A 15,718-nucleotide genomic window follows, 5' to 3' on the forward strand; every position below is an offset into this window, starting at 1 on the left:
CGTGAGGCATAGAAAGGGTTAATATACCTTTATAGTAAAGCTGGATTTTAACATCATTATTACAAAACTAAGGGATACTTTTTCTATCAATAAATGGCATTTTTTAATTTGTATATTAATTTATTGTTTTATATTAAACTAAATTATAATAATATTCAAATATTATAAATTGTAGAAAAGCAGATTTATTTTATTTGTAATTAATAAATATTAACAATAAATTATAGTAATAAATAGAAAGCTATTGTCAAATATCTTTTAAGAAGATTTCATATAAATATTATTGTTGAAAGTTGTAATCCAACAATTACAGTTGAAAATAAATTATGATTAAAAACTTATACACCCCGTTCACATGTGTATGGATTTACTGCTGACAGTACGTATCATCATGGCCATAAAAAAAATGCATGTGTAAACACGTATTATTGTGCAAATTGCAAGATTGCAGGCATGGATTAAAAAACGTTCAGAAGTTCTGAATTTTCACCCGACAATTGGACTGTGCGATATCTGCAACAGTGCAATAGAACAATAGTGGTGAACCTGCTCGTAAAAAACAAACTACACCGTGCAGAAACTCATTTTGAGGTTAACCGATTTTCACGACCTGGCAAATAGTATCATACAATGACAACATCGCGTCTCGCTTACGCTTGAAGTTGATACAGACAGCACTTTTACGTGTAAACAGTTATTATCGTGATAGTTTAAAATACACACTATCGGTGCAAGTAAATCCATGCATGTGCAGGCGTTATTATGCTTGTTGGAGTGTACGCTATTTAATTATATTTTAATAGGGTGATAGTTCAAGCGTATGGTAAATACTAATAATATAGTTTTTGTATTTAATTAAAAATTATATGATTATGTACTAATTATGTAATATAAGAATAAATCTAAACTAAATATTACGATGTGGAATTCCAAATTTAACATATATTTTTTAATATAAAAATATTTTTCAACTCCCTACATCAAAATGACACTAACATCTAATAATGTTGTACAAAAATTACAACAATCTTTATCACTTTAATTAAAACTCACGCCTAATAATATGTATTGATGTTCAATTGAATAGACCAAATCCGTTTATGACAATATTTTTCTTTATTTGTGATTCTGTACATAAAAAAATAATATAATATACATTATAACAACTTTTCTTATTCAGTGAATATCGTTCCGCAACAACAACAAAAAAAACTCACCAAATACGTTGGTCAAATTTTAGTTTGGATGTGCAACAATTTGTTTAATGTTTAGAAAAATAAACAATGCACACTCAATGCTTCAAAAGTGTTAAAAATTCGAATTATCAATATTATCATTGTTTAATGAATTTCTTAAAACAATGTTTTTTTTTAGATTTGGTGAGTTTATTGTCGGGATGCGTTGATATATTACAAAGATTGTTTATGAATCTAAAAATACATTCTCCCCTGAACACACAAATTTTACATTATCAACCACGAAATAGAGGCAATTTAGAAAAGTTGAAAATTCTATGGTTTGTTAACTCAAACCTACAGTGATTGCCTCGTTCGTAATTAAATTTGGCATTCAATTTGCAAAATTCAATTAAATCTGAAATTCCATGTAAAAAAGCATGCTACGGCTACAAATATTTACTCTTTATACATGACATATTATACTAAATAACATTTTCTACTTTTATTACATATTATTAGGTATTATTTTTATTCTTTCTGGAAAGCTACTCATGTTAATTTCACATTTCTATTATATATGTATATTACATAGTTCATGTATATTACATATTCAACGTTTCTCGGTAAAAAAAAAAACAGCATTGTATCAATTGCATAGTTATTTTAAGAAAGACAACTATATTAATAATTATTGTTAATTGATAGTTTCGTAGAAACATTGTCTGGTCTACAAAAGCATAATGCCCGTCTGATTGAGGTTGCCAACAATATTATGCAAATGGATTGATTAAACTCATAGTAGAATATCGCTTACATACAATATTATGTTGTAACTGTATCTGGTAACATTGCTGCATCATTTTTGAATCCTTCAAAAATCAATCGGTGATTTATATTTCATAAGTAAGCTTTATTCATGTAACATTCGTATCTGATTAATTTATACAGAGTTCGGCGAATACATTATCGCCATGAGCTTTTATATCGCTAATAGATGTCAGTATAGCATTTAGACCAAATGACGAGATGTTCGTGGAGCATTTCGTCATTTGGTCTCAATACTATACTGACATCTATGGGGTATTCAACAAACTACATACTGAAACCTGAAAACAAAAGTGAGATAAAGTGAGAAAAGTCAATTTTGAGATAAGTGTGTCAATCGATTGCTGAAAGCTATACCTACATGATGAATCAATGGGATTCTTTTAAAAAAATGTAATATTCCATTTAAAAGAAAAAATGTCACAGCTACAATTATTAAAATTGTCCTGCAACATCAAAGGAACAGTGGTATAACTAAGATAACAACCCACTGTTAACCCTCTTACTCCCATTCGGCCGATATTTCGGCCCACCATACCTATGCGAAAACTCCATCTGGGCCGATCCATCGGCCAAAAGTTTGGATCCAAATTTACGATTTATTCCAATTTTTTTCCCTTATATTTCTTCTCATGTAGACAAAACACTATATTCGGTATGTGTTAGGTGTGACTAATAGTTATTTTAGTGTCACACTTGATTATAATTGTGGCATACCCTAATAACTCACAAGTCATAATTGCTCTTACTGTCGAATGCGAAGCCAAAGAGGGTCATAAAAATAATAAAACATTATTTTTATGACACATTTTAAGTTCTGAGATTTCTTTTAGTTGTTTTATGATTCATATATCACATAATTATGAATTTTGTAATTTTTACGAGCTCTGACCGAAGGAACAATGAATGCACACTGTTCTGTTGGTAGAATGGTGAAAAAATACATGAATAAATATTATTATAATGGTTTAGTGCTTTGAAACTTATTTTTTGAAATTACTTCATTCCCATATCAGTTGGTCCTCAATACTGTATCGAATTCTCGTGCGATTTCGTGAATTGAATAATTATTCTTGAATACCTTGACACTATACGATTTTTTTTGATTACTTTATAAAAATTCTATTTAATAGAGAAATAATAATATGTTTATTTTTTTTTCTCTTACTAGATAAGAATAGATTATACTATACTATTTGATATATCAATTATAAATAAAAAAATGTCGTCACACTTGTTTCGTAGTTCAAACATAGTTTTATCCGTTCATTTCTAAATAAATATTGATACATTATTTTTTTCTTTTATTTTATTCATGTAAACTATCAATATTATTACTTATTATTGCTTTATACACCATTGAGAACACACAAAAAAAGTTTCAAATTTTTAAAACATGTGTAGAATTATTTATTTAAAAAAAACTAAATCAACGATTTTTTGGCAAAAAACACTTGGGAGTTTTCACATATGCTAGGCTAAATCACTTGGGAGTAAAAGGGTTAATAATGGTATACAAAAAATCCTACCATATATTATAAACCGCAGAAAAAAACAAAATAAACACACAGTTAACTATTTTATTTGTATGACACAAACATTAAAGTTCACTTTTCTCAAAACAAGTATTTTTGACTTATCGCACTGTTACTTACAGGTAGCGATATGTAACATTTACGTACCTGTCAAATATGTCAATTTAATATGCAGTATATAAATCATGCAACTTGTCCATTTTGTGACTGTATTAGTGTGATATTCGTACATTTTATTGGGCAACAGTGACAAATGAAAAATACATATGGTCACTCATTAGGTTACATTGGAACGAATTACATGATTCTTCTTCTGGCCTATGCTACTCCACCGATTGATATAAAATAAAATACAAACTAATTAAGGTATTGAGGATTTAACTAAGGCAATTGTACGGGTGACCAAATAGAGTAAATCGGCTTCACAATTAAATATCTGTGAATTTTTCTCTAATGATCTTTTATTACTATTTAAAGAAAAGACGATCATATTTCTATATTGAGTCGAGGTTCGTATTTTTTTCAAATGTGATTTTTTCTAGTGGGTACAGTGCATAGTTTTCAAGTTATGTACAAATGTTCAATGTATGCAATGTTAAATTCTCAAAAGCTTGTGAATCATTCGTTGAATAAAAGAAATAGTTTATTAAAAATATTTCCAGTTCGCGGACGGCACACCTGTTGTGCCCTCATTAGGGGGCCATTCAATATAGTTAGCATGTTATTTAAATGTGGTAATTAAATGCTCTACAGTGAAAAGGTTAAATATCTGATGTGAAAATTGCTCCTAATTCATTTTTGTTGTTTTTATTTAATAAAACGCAATTTTTTTGTAGTACTTATTCCACTTTTAATCAATAAATTAGGTTGTTGAGTTGAAAATGTCCCTCTGAGGCGGACAAAACCGGTCCTAATCTATTGATTAAAAGTGGAATAAGTACTACAAAAAAATTGCGTTTTATTAAATATAAACAACAATACAATGCAGTTCCACCATGAATTGACAGTTAACAAAATAAAAGAAATTCATTTTTGATTCTATGTCACTTGCACTAGTTTAATCCTCAGCACTTCAATTGTTTTATCAAGCAATAAAAAAATAGAACAATAACCATAGAGATGTACTGGTAAAATTAATAAAAAAAAATGAATGAACGTTAAAGAAAAGTACTTTAACAATGATATTTAATATATTGCTTGCATAAAAAATACATAAGTAAAAATACAGGATATATCCAGATACTTCGATAATAATTCAATCAGTGCTAAAATAAACGGGTGATCAATGAGATGAGGCCTCAGAATCATGTCGAGGACAAAAACATCATAAACATTCATGCCCATAACCCAAATACACAATGTTAAAATTAATGATTCAACATATTATTATTATTATTAGTTAGATAGTAATTTGACCCGATTCAGTCCACCTCTGGACTTTTTGATAGACAGGACTCTTGAGTTACGACACTCGTTATTCAGACGAATAAAATACCTCATGAGTTACTTGAGACTCAAAAGTTACGAGATATTCGATTAATAATTTTTTACAATATTAATATTGTAAATGAAACATTCAAGTAGTGATAACCGTAATCATCTCAATTTTATTAAACATTTTTTTTTAATATTTCTAATTACATAAGGCAGTCTCAATGAACATTATTTTTTTCTGTACATACATTATAACAAATTATTGTATGTACGTTTATATTACAAAACATTTAAATATTTTCAATTCATCAAGAGCTTAAGTAACTATTTTCAATTTACAACATTTATTTTTTAATTATTACATCGCAAAAGTTCAACTGAATAGATTACAGTTTTTTTTTTAAATTTAAATATTAATTCAAACAGGCAGATTGGCTTACGATATAATATTATGTGGCAAGGCAAATCAAAGATGCCTCCTTATAAAATAATACAAATCAAATATTATTACAAAATATAATATTAATACTGAGTAAAAATATAACTATTTTATTTAAAAACTCTGTAGGTAATAATTATTATTTTAAATAAATGAAAATTGTTGTGACACAGGTCGATAATAAGTTATTATATTCGACAGTAGCGAAGGGTGGAAGAAGGCTGTTAAGATACGCCATAAATAGTGCACATTAAGCTTTGTTAATCATACGTATTTGTTTTTATTGAGCTAAGACTACAAGTTACAGATGGTGTTGGTTAGTTTTTAAAAATCAATTAAACCCTGCCTAACCAAACCATAATAGTTTTGGTATATTTTGGGCGATACAACACACTTTTTCATTGATCCTTATTTGTTTTCATTGGATCAAGAATACATATTATTACACATATTGTAGGCTCATTTTTTTAAATTCATTAAGCCCTGTCTAAACCAAACTACCCATAATAGACAAAAAACATTATTCTATCTATAAAATATACAAATTTTATGAAATTTTATATAGATATATAGTCTTATTTCAATGAAAACCAATACGTATGACCGACTAAGTTTATTGGGCACTATTTATGGCGGATTTCAACAGCCTACCTCCACCCTTCACCACTGATATTCGATAAACATAAGGACAACGCCAGACTTGTGGTTTTTTTGACCTCCAATTTTACGAAATTACGTAAGAAAGAAGCTGTTTGTTTATTTCGTCAGTACGAAATCCACATATCATTTCGTTCATAAAAATCACAATTATTCAGGCATCGCCCTGAGGCTTTAAATTATTTTACCTACATTAAAATCAATTACAAATTACTTTTCACTTACAAATAGATTACGGAAAGTTATCATTCGTAAAATAAACACAGAATTTGTGACAATAAATATTTAATATCAGAGATTAAATATTTATTTTCATATATAAAATATTTTATAGTGAGTAGATCTACTTATAAGAGATGGAGTGGGAATATACATCACAAATATTCGAAAATAGCAGCTGCAATTATTGCATTTAAAAAAAAAAACAATCTCATTAAATAATTTAATTGCAGATCACTTACAGGTTAAATTATATATTTAAAAAGTAATAATAGATTGGGCACTTAGCATAGTATATTAGAAAAATTGCAGATAGATAAAAAGTAGTAAGTAAAATGAATTAAACATTATAAATTAGGGATACTACAATGGAATAATTTCGTAATATGTTTGTTTTGTAACGCAAGAGGGTATTAATTATGATTTCCGATAAATGTAATATTTTTACTGCCGATTCTTAATAAAAGAAGGCCATTATAAAATTATAATTTTAAATTTACATCACTACCTCGACATTTTATTTATTTATAATGATCGGATGTCGCTAATGAAAGCGGTATCAACTGACTTTAGGCTGTCGATTCGCTACACACATTTAAATAGCTACCTAATATAGTAAATATTAAAATCTACAGGCATCGTAATATTATTAACTTTTTACTATACGCCGTCGACGTGTGACGCAAACCCATGTTTACATTTCAGATACAACTTCGTAACTGTTAATTTTATTGTAGTTACAACAAATGTTGTAAAGCTAATCGAATAAACAGGCTTGCGTCGAAACACGACAATTTCTTGGTGTACTTAAGATAATCGGTGTATGTAATACCCAAAAGTCTCGGGGTTAGATTTTCTCTAAAAGAGTGCATTATAATTTTAAGCGCTTACTTACAAAACTCTAAATATATCGAGAAAACGACAGAAACAAACGTCTCATCCCAATCCAATGTCCGTCAACAAATGTCATTCAACTATGTGATTAGCCGATTTGCTTTTAAAGGAATTTTTAAATTAAACCAATTCCATATCATATAAATTGTTGATGTAAACATTAATTATTAATTGATAAATTTAAGACACATACATGAAATGTACTGAAAATTTACATGTATGCATAAAAACTTACATGTATGCATAAAAACTTACTATTGTTAAAAAATGAGCGTTTGTTGAACACCTGAAGCTTATTATTACATATTTTTTAATGATTATTTTTATTATTGAAATACAGTTTAATAACTTCCTTTGAAGGAGAGATTTTTTTATAATTAAAAGTTTTAATGTTTATTTACATTTTATTTTAGTGAAATATTTTTTGTTTATATTATAATTAGAGGGCTTAGTGTCAAACAACACTATCTACAAAAGTGCAACTTTACAGGAGAGCCAAAAATCGTTATTTTAGATTCTTGTAACTTAACAAGGGAAATGTTTATTTAAAACCTAATGTTAATATTTTATAATTTATTGTGTAATGTAGATTTATCTTGCTTATGATGATGTTAAAATTTATAGGGATAATTTTTAAAAAATATGAAAACAAGGGTAACTTATGTAGTTAGCGTTAAACTTTACTGACGATTTAATAAGAAATTAGAAAAGATTGACATAACGTTATTTGACTATCATGTAGCCATAAATGTAAAATAACGTTAACTCAAAAAAAAAAAAAAAAAAAAACACTTTTTTGTAGATAACGTTGTCTGACTTTAAGCACTTGAATTACAATCAATGTTCGGTATTTTGAGAAGAGGTGATATCATTATATATTAGATTTCAAACTCACAATATGCAGATTGTTTTAGAAGACTTCGAAGCCAGATATGTATTATAAATAATCACAAAACAGTTTTAGAGAGTTTCGTAATTAATATTTTTAGGGAGTTTCGTAATTAAGCGCTCAATTTACATCAATCTAAAATATCTACTACACAATATTTTAAAGCTCAATTACAGACGGTTAAAATCATTCAACAAATACATTTTTTTTATTGATCAATTACATGAGTAAATGTTCCATCCATTTTGTGATCCTTTTAGGCGATTGTGAAATTACGGGACAGTAATCCGTCTAATTTCTTAAATTACTAATTTTATACTAAGCTATGTATTACAATAGTTGTAGGTAGAATACCAGAACATATTGAGATACTGAGGATTGAACTAATACAAATTGCACAGGTAAATTGACGTCTACGTTAAATACATGTTTGTAAATTCGATATACCTCTTTTTAACATTATGTTAACAGATTCTTGTTCTCAAACAATATTTTATTACTATTCCACGTTAAATTGCACGCGTTAAAGCTGCTGCAGAAAGCAGAGCCACGCGACAACAGTACCAATTACCGCACGCAATGCTTGTGTGATTACGTGTAATCTAATCATACGCCGTACATTATTTACGAGTGGAATACGGACTGTGAATTTTGTCTGCTAAATCTGAATCATTAAATCGAGTTAAAAAAAATCAAGATTTTACTGTATGTATGTCACTTGTACTAGTGTAATCCTCAACACATAAATTAATCCAAATACTTTTTTATAAAAATTGTTGTTTCGATATAAATAAAAAAAATCATCGTATTATATTTAAATTTATTATCAAATACCTTCGGCAATTATTCCAATACTAATAATTGTTTTTGTTTTTTTTTTTGTTGATTTATACATTATAATTTTGAGACTCTTAATTATAGTAACAGTATATTACGAGAGGGGGTCGATACGGTTATCGGGTGTAAACAGGTTGTAAGCACCAGTGACTTCATAGAGAACGTCGGCCGAACGCTCCTTTCGACGCTCATGAAAATTGATCTAGTTTTAGTACCTGTAATAGTTGGGTTTGAAGGGCCCCACTTTATTGAGGCCCAGATACTTGGCCTGCTCGTCAGTTAGCTCAGTTAAGTGGGCGTCGAACGTCGGTAAGTGAAGACTCGCGACGTATTCGTCCATTTTCTTAGGGAGAAGGTAGACATCCGCCTAAAAAACACACAAATATAGCGTCACAAGCTTTGTTGGTTAGGGTAGGCATACGACAACGACATCTCTAGTAGTAGTGTCGCGCTTCACAGATGCGTCAAGTGCAAGATGTTACACTACATCTCAGGGAGTATTAGTATCGTATGTCAGTCACCGAGTTTGAAACTCTAGCTGTGGGTCATTATTTTATATATAATGAAATCCCCATAGGGCCTTGAGTCTCAGAACACGAAAAATTACCCCCACACCTGACTCTTGAGTAGAAAGCAATGGTCGCTGAATATTTAATCGTTTGTCTTAGATTTATAATTTTGTAACTACATATGTCAAGTCATCCACCATTGTTTTAGGGGGCGAAGAGAAACAGGCCTTTATTCTATGCCCAATTTTCGTATTTTAACGAAATGCATTCAAATATGTAATGATAATAATAATGATAAATGATAAAGCCAGTAGCCATAAACCAAGACATTGAGGCCAGTTTCGGTTTATGGCTTAATGACGGTCAAGCCATAAAACGTAAGAAGTAGAAAGCTCGCTGAATATCCTCAAATATTACCAATATTGAATGCGCGTTACGTTTACGTGACAAACTTTATTGCATATTATGGATACAGGTACAAAAATGACATATTCTTTAACACTTAAACAAGAATTTCAGTGATTTATAGTACCTACCTATGATTTTTTAAGGCAATGAATGTCAATGATTAAAAATATAAACATACATCGCTGAAATTCTTATTTATTTATTTAATCCTTTCTATGCCACAATTAGTTAATTGATAGTAATTAACGTAAGAATTGGTATAATTACGGCGCGTAAAGACGCTTTTCGCATTCCTCTCTCCTATAAAATTTTGGTTATTTCATATAGACCCCTTTTCGAGGGGCACCTCCATTTCTCCACATACGAGAATTGTAGATACCTTATTACAGCCACACCCGGCAGGTAACACACTACCCTTGTTTTTGTGTTCCCTGGTAATATTGTATGTGTTGTTTTAATAGAAAATGCATTCGGCAGATTACCAACCATATGTGACCATGTGGTCTGCACAGTGGTAGGAAACCGAGTGAGGTTACAATTAATTATTACAGTAATGGTTACATTCAAAAATAAGTGATACAGCTCAGTGTTCAAAAATCCAAGAATAAAAAATTTCGATTGTGAATATCCAATAACAATTGAGGTGGTGAATTTTCACTGCGAGAATATGGTAGACATGTTATTCCATTACCTTGTATCTGACAGGCGGCGCGTTGAAGAGCTCGATGAGTGCCAACGCCTGAGTTGCGGCCGTTATGGACACTACAAACGAGGGAAGAGACGAGCAGGACAGGTTCGCCAGACGACCCTCCGCCAAGAGGACGATCCTCTTGCCACTCTCCCAGATCACATGGTCCACCTGGGCACGGGAACGCTTATTATCATCAAAACATTTATAATGAAAGTAAACAAATCCTGCTGCTATATCTTACAGATCTATTCCAGTTACGTAACTCGATAACACACAATAACAGTTTTGTTATATTTTCAAGATCCGAGAGTACGTTACGGATATATTCTGTGTGCAAAACAGTTATTTGCAAAAAAAACTAATTTTTGAGTCGGTATATACCTGTGTTCCTCTCATAGTTTAAATTCATGTGTGCATTAGACAGTGGCGAAGATTCCATAATAGGTGATTATTTAAATTTTAAAGCCTACCTTCTTGAGAAGAATAATTTTTAATTGTATATCAAACATATTTATATAATCACTTGATTATTTTATACTCTATATAAATAATTTTATTTGTTAATGACATCTGTCGTATATGTAGGAATGTATTATAAATATATTCAGATTACAGAACAATCTATCAAAGGTTTAAAATAATATGCCACAGCACGCCATCCGTCTTTAATGTATTTATCGGATTATTTTTGTATGGACTTTACGTCATGTGACCTCAGCCGATCTATCGCATTGTATGCAATATGGTAGGCTCCGATCGCCAAGCCTAAAACCTTTGCGTATAATATTATAGTCTGCAGCTTGTTTTATCTTTATTTATATTTTTTATTATATTTGATCACATACAAATAATATATTATGTATTGTTTTTAAAAATAAAAATAAATTTTATGTAATGATTTTTGAAGTGCATGTTTAGGAAAATACATTTAAACTCATCGCTAAATTTTACGTCATCAGTGAGCTATTGAAATTTCATCAAATTAGTGTATCGTCATCATTAGTGTGTACCTATTCATCAGTAGTAATATCGTATTATTTTCTTGTTTCCCATAAATATACCTGACAAGTGTGCTCTTTTTCTTAGATCTCCACAGCCTACCTCTTTCCAAAAGTCACCCTTCGGCACTGGCATGAAGTGAAGCCATGCGATGTCGAGTTTTCACGGAGTTCTATCGCTAATAACATCACGATAAAAGACAGTTTGAGGGTCTAATTAAATCGCCCAGCGGAAGTGCTTGTGAGGATCGATACTTGTCTTTCGATATGATGGCCCTAGTCACAATACATCTATGTGAATTTCTCAAAACCTGGATGTTCCTGTGATTATTTCACTGCTACTACATTAAACTACTACCATTGGATCACACGGCCTAGTGTGATGGTAAAAAGAAAAAACAAAAAAGAAATAAACGTAATGAGAATGCCATTACCTGTGATCGAACGCGTTCCCAGACCAAATCAGGTGTCCTCAAGCTATGCACGTCTATCTCGGTGTTGGAATGCCCCATGTTGCACACCACGCAGCCATTTTTCATCCTCTCCATGTGCTCCCGAGTTACCACGCCCTTATTTCCCGTCGCAGTGATCACTAAGTCTACATTTCTTATTACCTGCCGATAAAAAAAATGTTAATTGTTAATCTTTTTAATAGCCCACTTTAGTTATCTCACCAGTTATAGGTTTACCATTGGTAAGTGTGTATAGTGCCTGAAGATGCCGAAAGGCAAAACCTAAGTCGGAAAAAATAATTCAATCGAGAACAAAACTTAGGAGTGCCGCATCCCCATGTGCCATGTGCGGTAGAGAAGAAAGCCTAAACCAAGGGGCGGTATCTTAACCTTTACCACTGTGCTCAATTTTTTTCAAAACGTATTAGCTACTCTGATCTAAATTCGGGACTTTCTTGAAGATGTTTAAAGTAGAAAACTTGTGATGTTTATATTAAATAATAACTTAATAAATACTGATCCAGCGAGTGAAAATGTCAATAAATTTGTCTGTAGTACCTCAATATACAAGAAAAACTCATTTTTCTAAATTTGATATTAAAAAAAAAAACTTCATTAGATTTTGGACACCGTGTTTGACGATTCGTATGACCATTACTGATGCAATGGGTTTTTGCTACGATTCGCAAAATAAATGCTTTATTGGACTTAAATTTACTAAAAGTAATACGTATGCTTTTAATATGTTGTATAGTCATCTATTGATACCGAGAAGAATGGGTGGACTCACATGTATGCTGGCAGCATTCTTCAAAGGCATCACTTAATTTGAGGGAGGTGTGACATCACGGGGTTTAATTTATATAAAACACATCTTCGATTCAAAAGCCTCCGCGCGGAGAATATATTCAATTACATTAAATTATACAGGTTAGGAATACAAGGGTTCAGCATGACTGAGATGAAGTAACATTTAAATGACAGGGACTACGCGAAGCATGTGGGTGGCCGGCGGGCACGCGGCATTCGAATAGACAACACTTCACTTTGCATTCTTTTTCACATGGACGCGTTTGCACATTATTTAATTTAGTTGCGCGGGCACTTTGATAGTTATCGATAACCGCGCGTGATTCGAGACGTAATAATCGGCAGGCGGGCGAGTCCACGCGTCACTTTCCCGCCACCCGCGATACGCTGTTTGCGTGTTTTGAGTGACCCCCCGGTCGTAGGTAGATTCGAACTGTGCGCAAAACTATTTTTTCAAGGGACGTTTTCCCCTCGCGGGGTAAGGGATAAGTTGCTTAACAAAACTCGAACGAATTACGGTATTTTTCACTTCGGAGTGGGCGACCGCCAATGCCCTTGGTTGCAGGCAGGTACTTTCCTTTGTTACCTTGGGTACCCGAGATTCACATCCTCGTTTTGAAAGATAATGTTTGTAATATTGTACGTAAGGTAGGGCTGTGCAACCTTTTAGTTGGGGAGGTGTTTCGATATTGATGTTAAATTGTTGATCTAGAATTTGAAACTGTCGCGCCGGGGTCTTTTCTTTTTTGTCTGGTAACACTATTAATTACCAATATATTATATGAATAGTTCAGAACACAGGTAATTAACCATAAATGGTACTTAAATTCTTGGAGCAGTTTCTTTTTATTTATCCTGTGACTCATTGCAATTTCGTTCCGCATGCAAACTATTAATTGGCTGTAATATTCAAAATAACCTCTGGTATTAATTTGTTTATAGGCTACTTACGGAAAAGGGGCGTACCTTTGGGTAGAAAGTATAAGCCAGCTATTCCACTAGTTTTGATCACTGTACACGGTGTTTAACATATAACATTTACAATGTACTTACTTAATTAATGATATTTATTTTAAATGTTGTTATAACAATAAAAATAGTTTACGAATTAAGCTTTAAATTAAACCAATGTAACTTGCACTAATCGGAATATTTTTTCAAAGCATCCATCCGCCGCCCACATGAAGTGCCGGTTTGTTACATGCCGCAAGTTTTACGATAATATATTGTTCGTTTTCTTTGATTTCCTTTCCTATTAGAACCGCAAACAACGCAATCCCTATATTTTTTTCTGTCCGACCATGTCCGATCCTAATAGGATTACATGGGCCTCCACAGAGTAGAGGTTTGTATTAACAGATTTTGTTTTTTAAGAGAAATGGATGTCAGCCACTTGCTTAACCTATTAGGTCCATACCCTGACTCACGTACAAATTGAAAAAAAATATGTGTACTTGCCAGACCCAGGATTCGAACCTGGGACCCACGGCGTCACAGTCCAACGCTTAAACCACGCGGCCACTGTGGAATTTTTTCTGTACGTCGGGCATAATAACATGTAGATTGACATGATTTAACCGCTGTTCTGGATCTGTTGAATGTCTTCCTTGAATAAATACGTCTTGAATAAATACACGTTCAATATTATCAAATGTATCCAAATCTTCATCTTTACCAGTATTGAAATGATCACTATCGCTATTTTCATTGACATTTTTGGTGTTTTCCATTGTTATTGTCATTTAATTATTTTCTTAATCACGTTATTTACTGTAGATATTTATAATTATTAATAGGTAATGTTATGAAATGGCGAGATGAACTTCATTAAACACGAATTTATATTAATTAAACTGGCTTTATTACATGGGTGGCCAACTCGCGGCCCGCATGTGGCCCGCCGGGTGTCAACTTGTGGCCCGTGGAGCAGTGAGAAAATAAAAATAATATCAAATGCTACCGCTAGATGTGCTAATTTCGCAAATTGAGATTTGATACTGGCTCAAGATTTTAAAAAGCACCGTGGGCTTTTTGGTGCATTTGTTACGCCATTCTCTGTAGACGTGAATTTATTACCAGGAAATTTACAAATGGAACATTGTGAACTATGTTGCGATGAACAGTTAAAGAAGAAATTCCATCAGGTTGGTTTGGAAGAGTTTTACAAAACATATTTGGACAAGGAGAAATATCCTGAATTTTACAAACATGCTCTAATGATGACTTCGCTATTTGGAAACACTTACACGTGTGAACAGCTTTTTAGTCGAACGAAGCATGTCAAATCCCGAATGAGAACACGAATCACTGATGTGCATTTGGAAAATTGTTTGCGTGTAGGAACAACCTCACTCGATATCGATATTGATGCACTTAGTTCTGCCACACAAAATCAAACTTCAAACTAAAATTTATTATTTTTATATTATTTTGTTTATTTTTTATTATTTAAAAAAAGTCTAATCTAATAAATATGTGTGATTCTGATTTTTGTTTTATTTTATTAATATATATAATAAATATCTCTTTTTTGTTTTGCATTATAAAAAAAATCTGTTTTGCGGCCCGGTAGGAAATCTCATTTTTAGAATCTGGCCCGGATGCTGAAAATGTTGGCCACCCATGCTTTATTAGAATGTAATATAATATAATTATAATAGATTATATTGTGTTGGACAATGATTTTTTAACAGGAGACAATACTGAAGTTGAAAGGGTACTAAGATTATAAAAATAATCATATTATGCAGTGCATTGTTAGATATTTAGATTGATAAGAGAAGTGTAACTCAATGTAATATACTTCATACAAAAATAATGAACATTCAAATTACAATGTAAATAACAATGGAAAGATTAAGATAAAAGTGTTCTTATACCCCATTATACATTGGGTGTTTGATTACACATTCCATATTAGCTAATAAATGATTCTGATAATAT

General features: G+C 31.5%; 1 protein-coding gene across 5 annotated transcripts in view; it reads right to left on the minus strand.

The window, feature by feature from the left end:
• Window positions 1–7,611: 7,611 nt before the first annotated feature.
• Window positions 7,612–15,718, minus strand: part of LOC147074867 (adenosylhomocysteinase-like 1) — an 80,094-nt gene continuing 71,987 nt past the window's right edge. For 3 of the 5 annotated variants that reach the window (XM_085943100.1, XM_085943102.1, XM_085943104.1), the window contains 3 exons: window positions 11,948–12,127; window positions 10,516–10,683; window positions 7,612–9,274 (listed from right to left, as the gene is read on the minus strand). In XM_085943100.1, the coding sequence (XP_085799226.1) occupies window positions 9,116–9,274; window positions 10,516–10,683; window positions 11,948–12,127 (507 nt within the window). In that variant the 3' untranslated portion in view covers window positions 7,612–9,115. Of the gene's footprint in view, window positions 9,275–10,515; window positions 10,699–11,947; window positions 12,128–15,718 lie in introns of all 5 variants that reach the window. The other 2 variants (XM_085943099.1, XM_085943101.1) reach the window with 1 other exon arrangement.

Source organism: Rhyacophila brunnea, unplaced genomic scaffold (genome assembly GCF_057557595.1).
Source record: "Rhyacophila brunnea isolate RB1 unplaced genomic scaffold, BYU_Rbru_1.0 scaffold_15, whole genome shotgun sequence".
In the NCBI taxonomy this organism is placed as follows: Eukaryota; Metazoa; Arthropoda; class Insecta; order Trichoptera; family Rhyacophilidae; genus Rhyacophila; species Rhyacophila brunnea.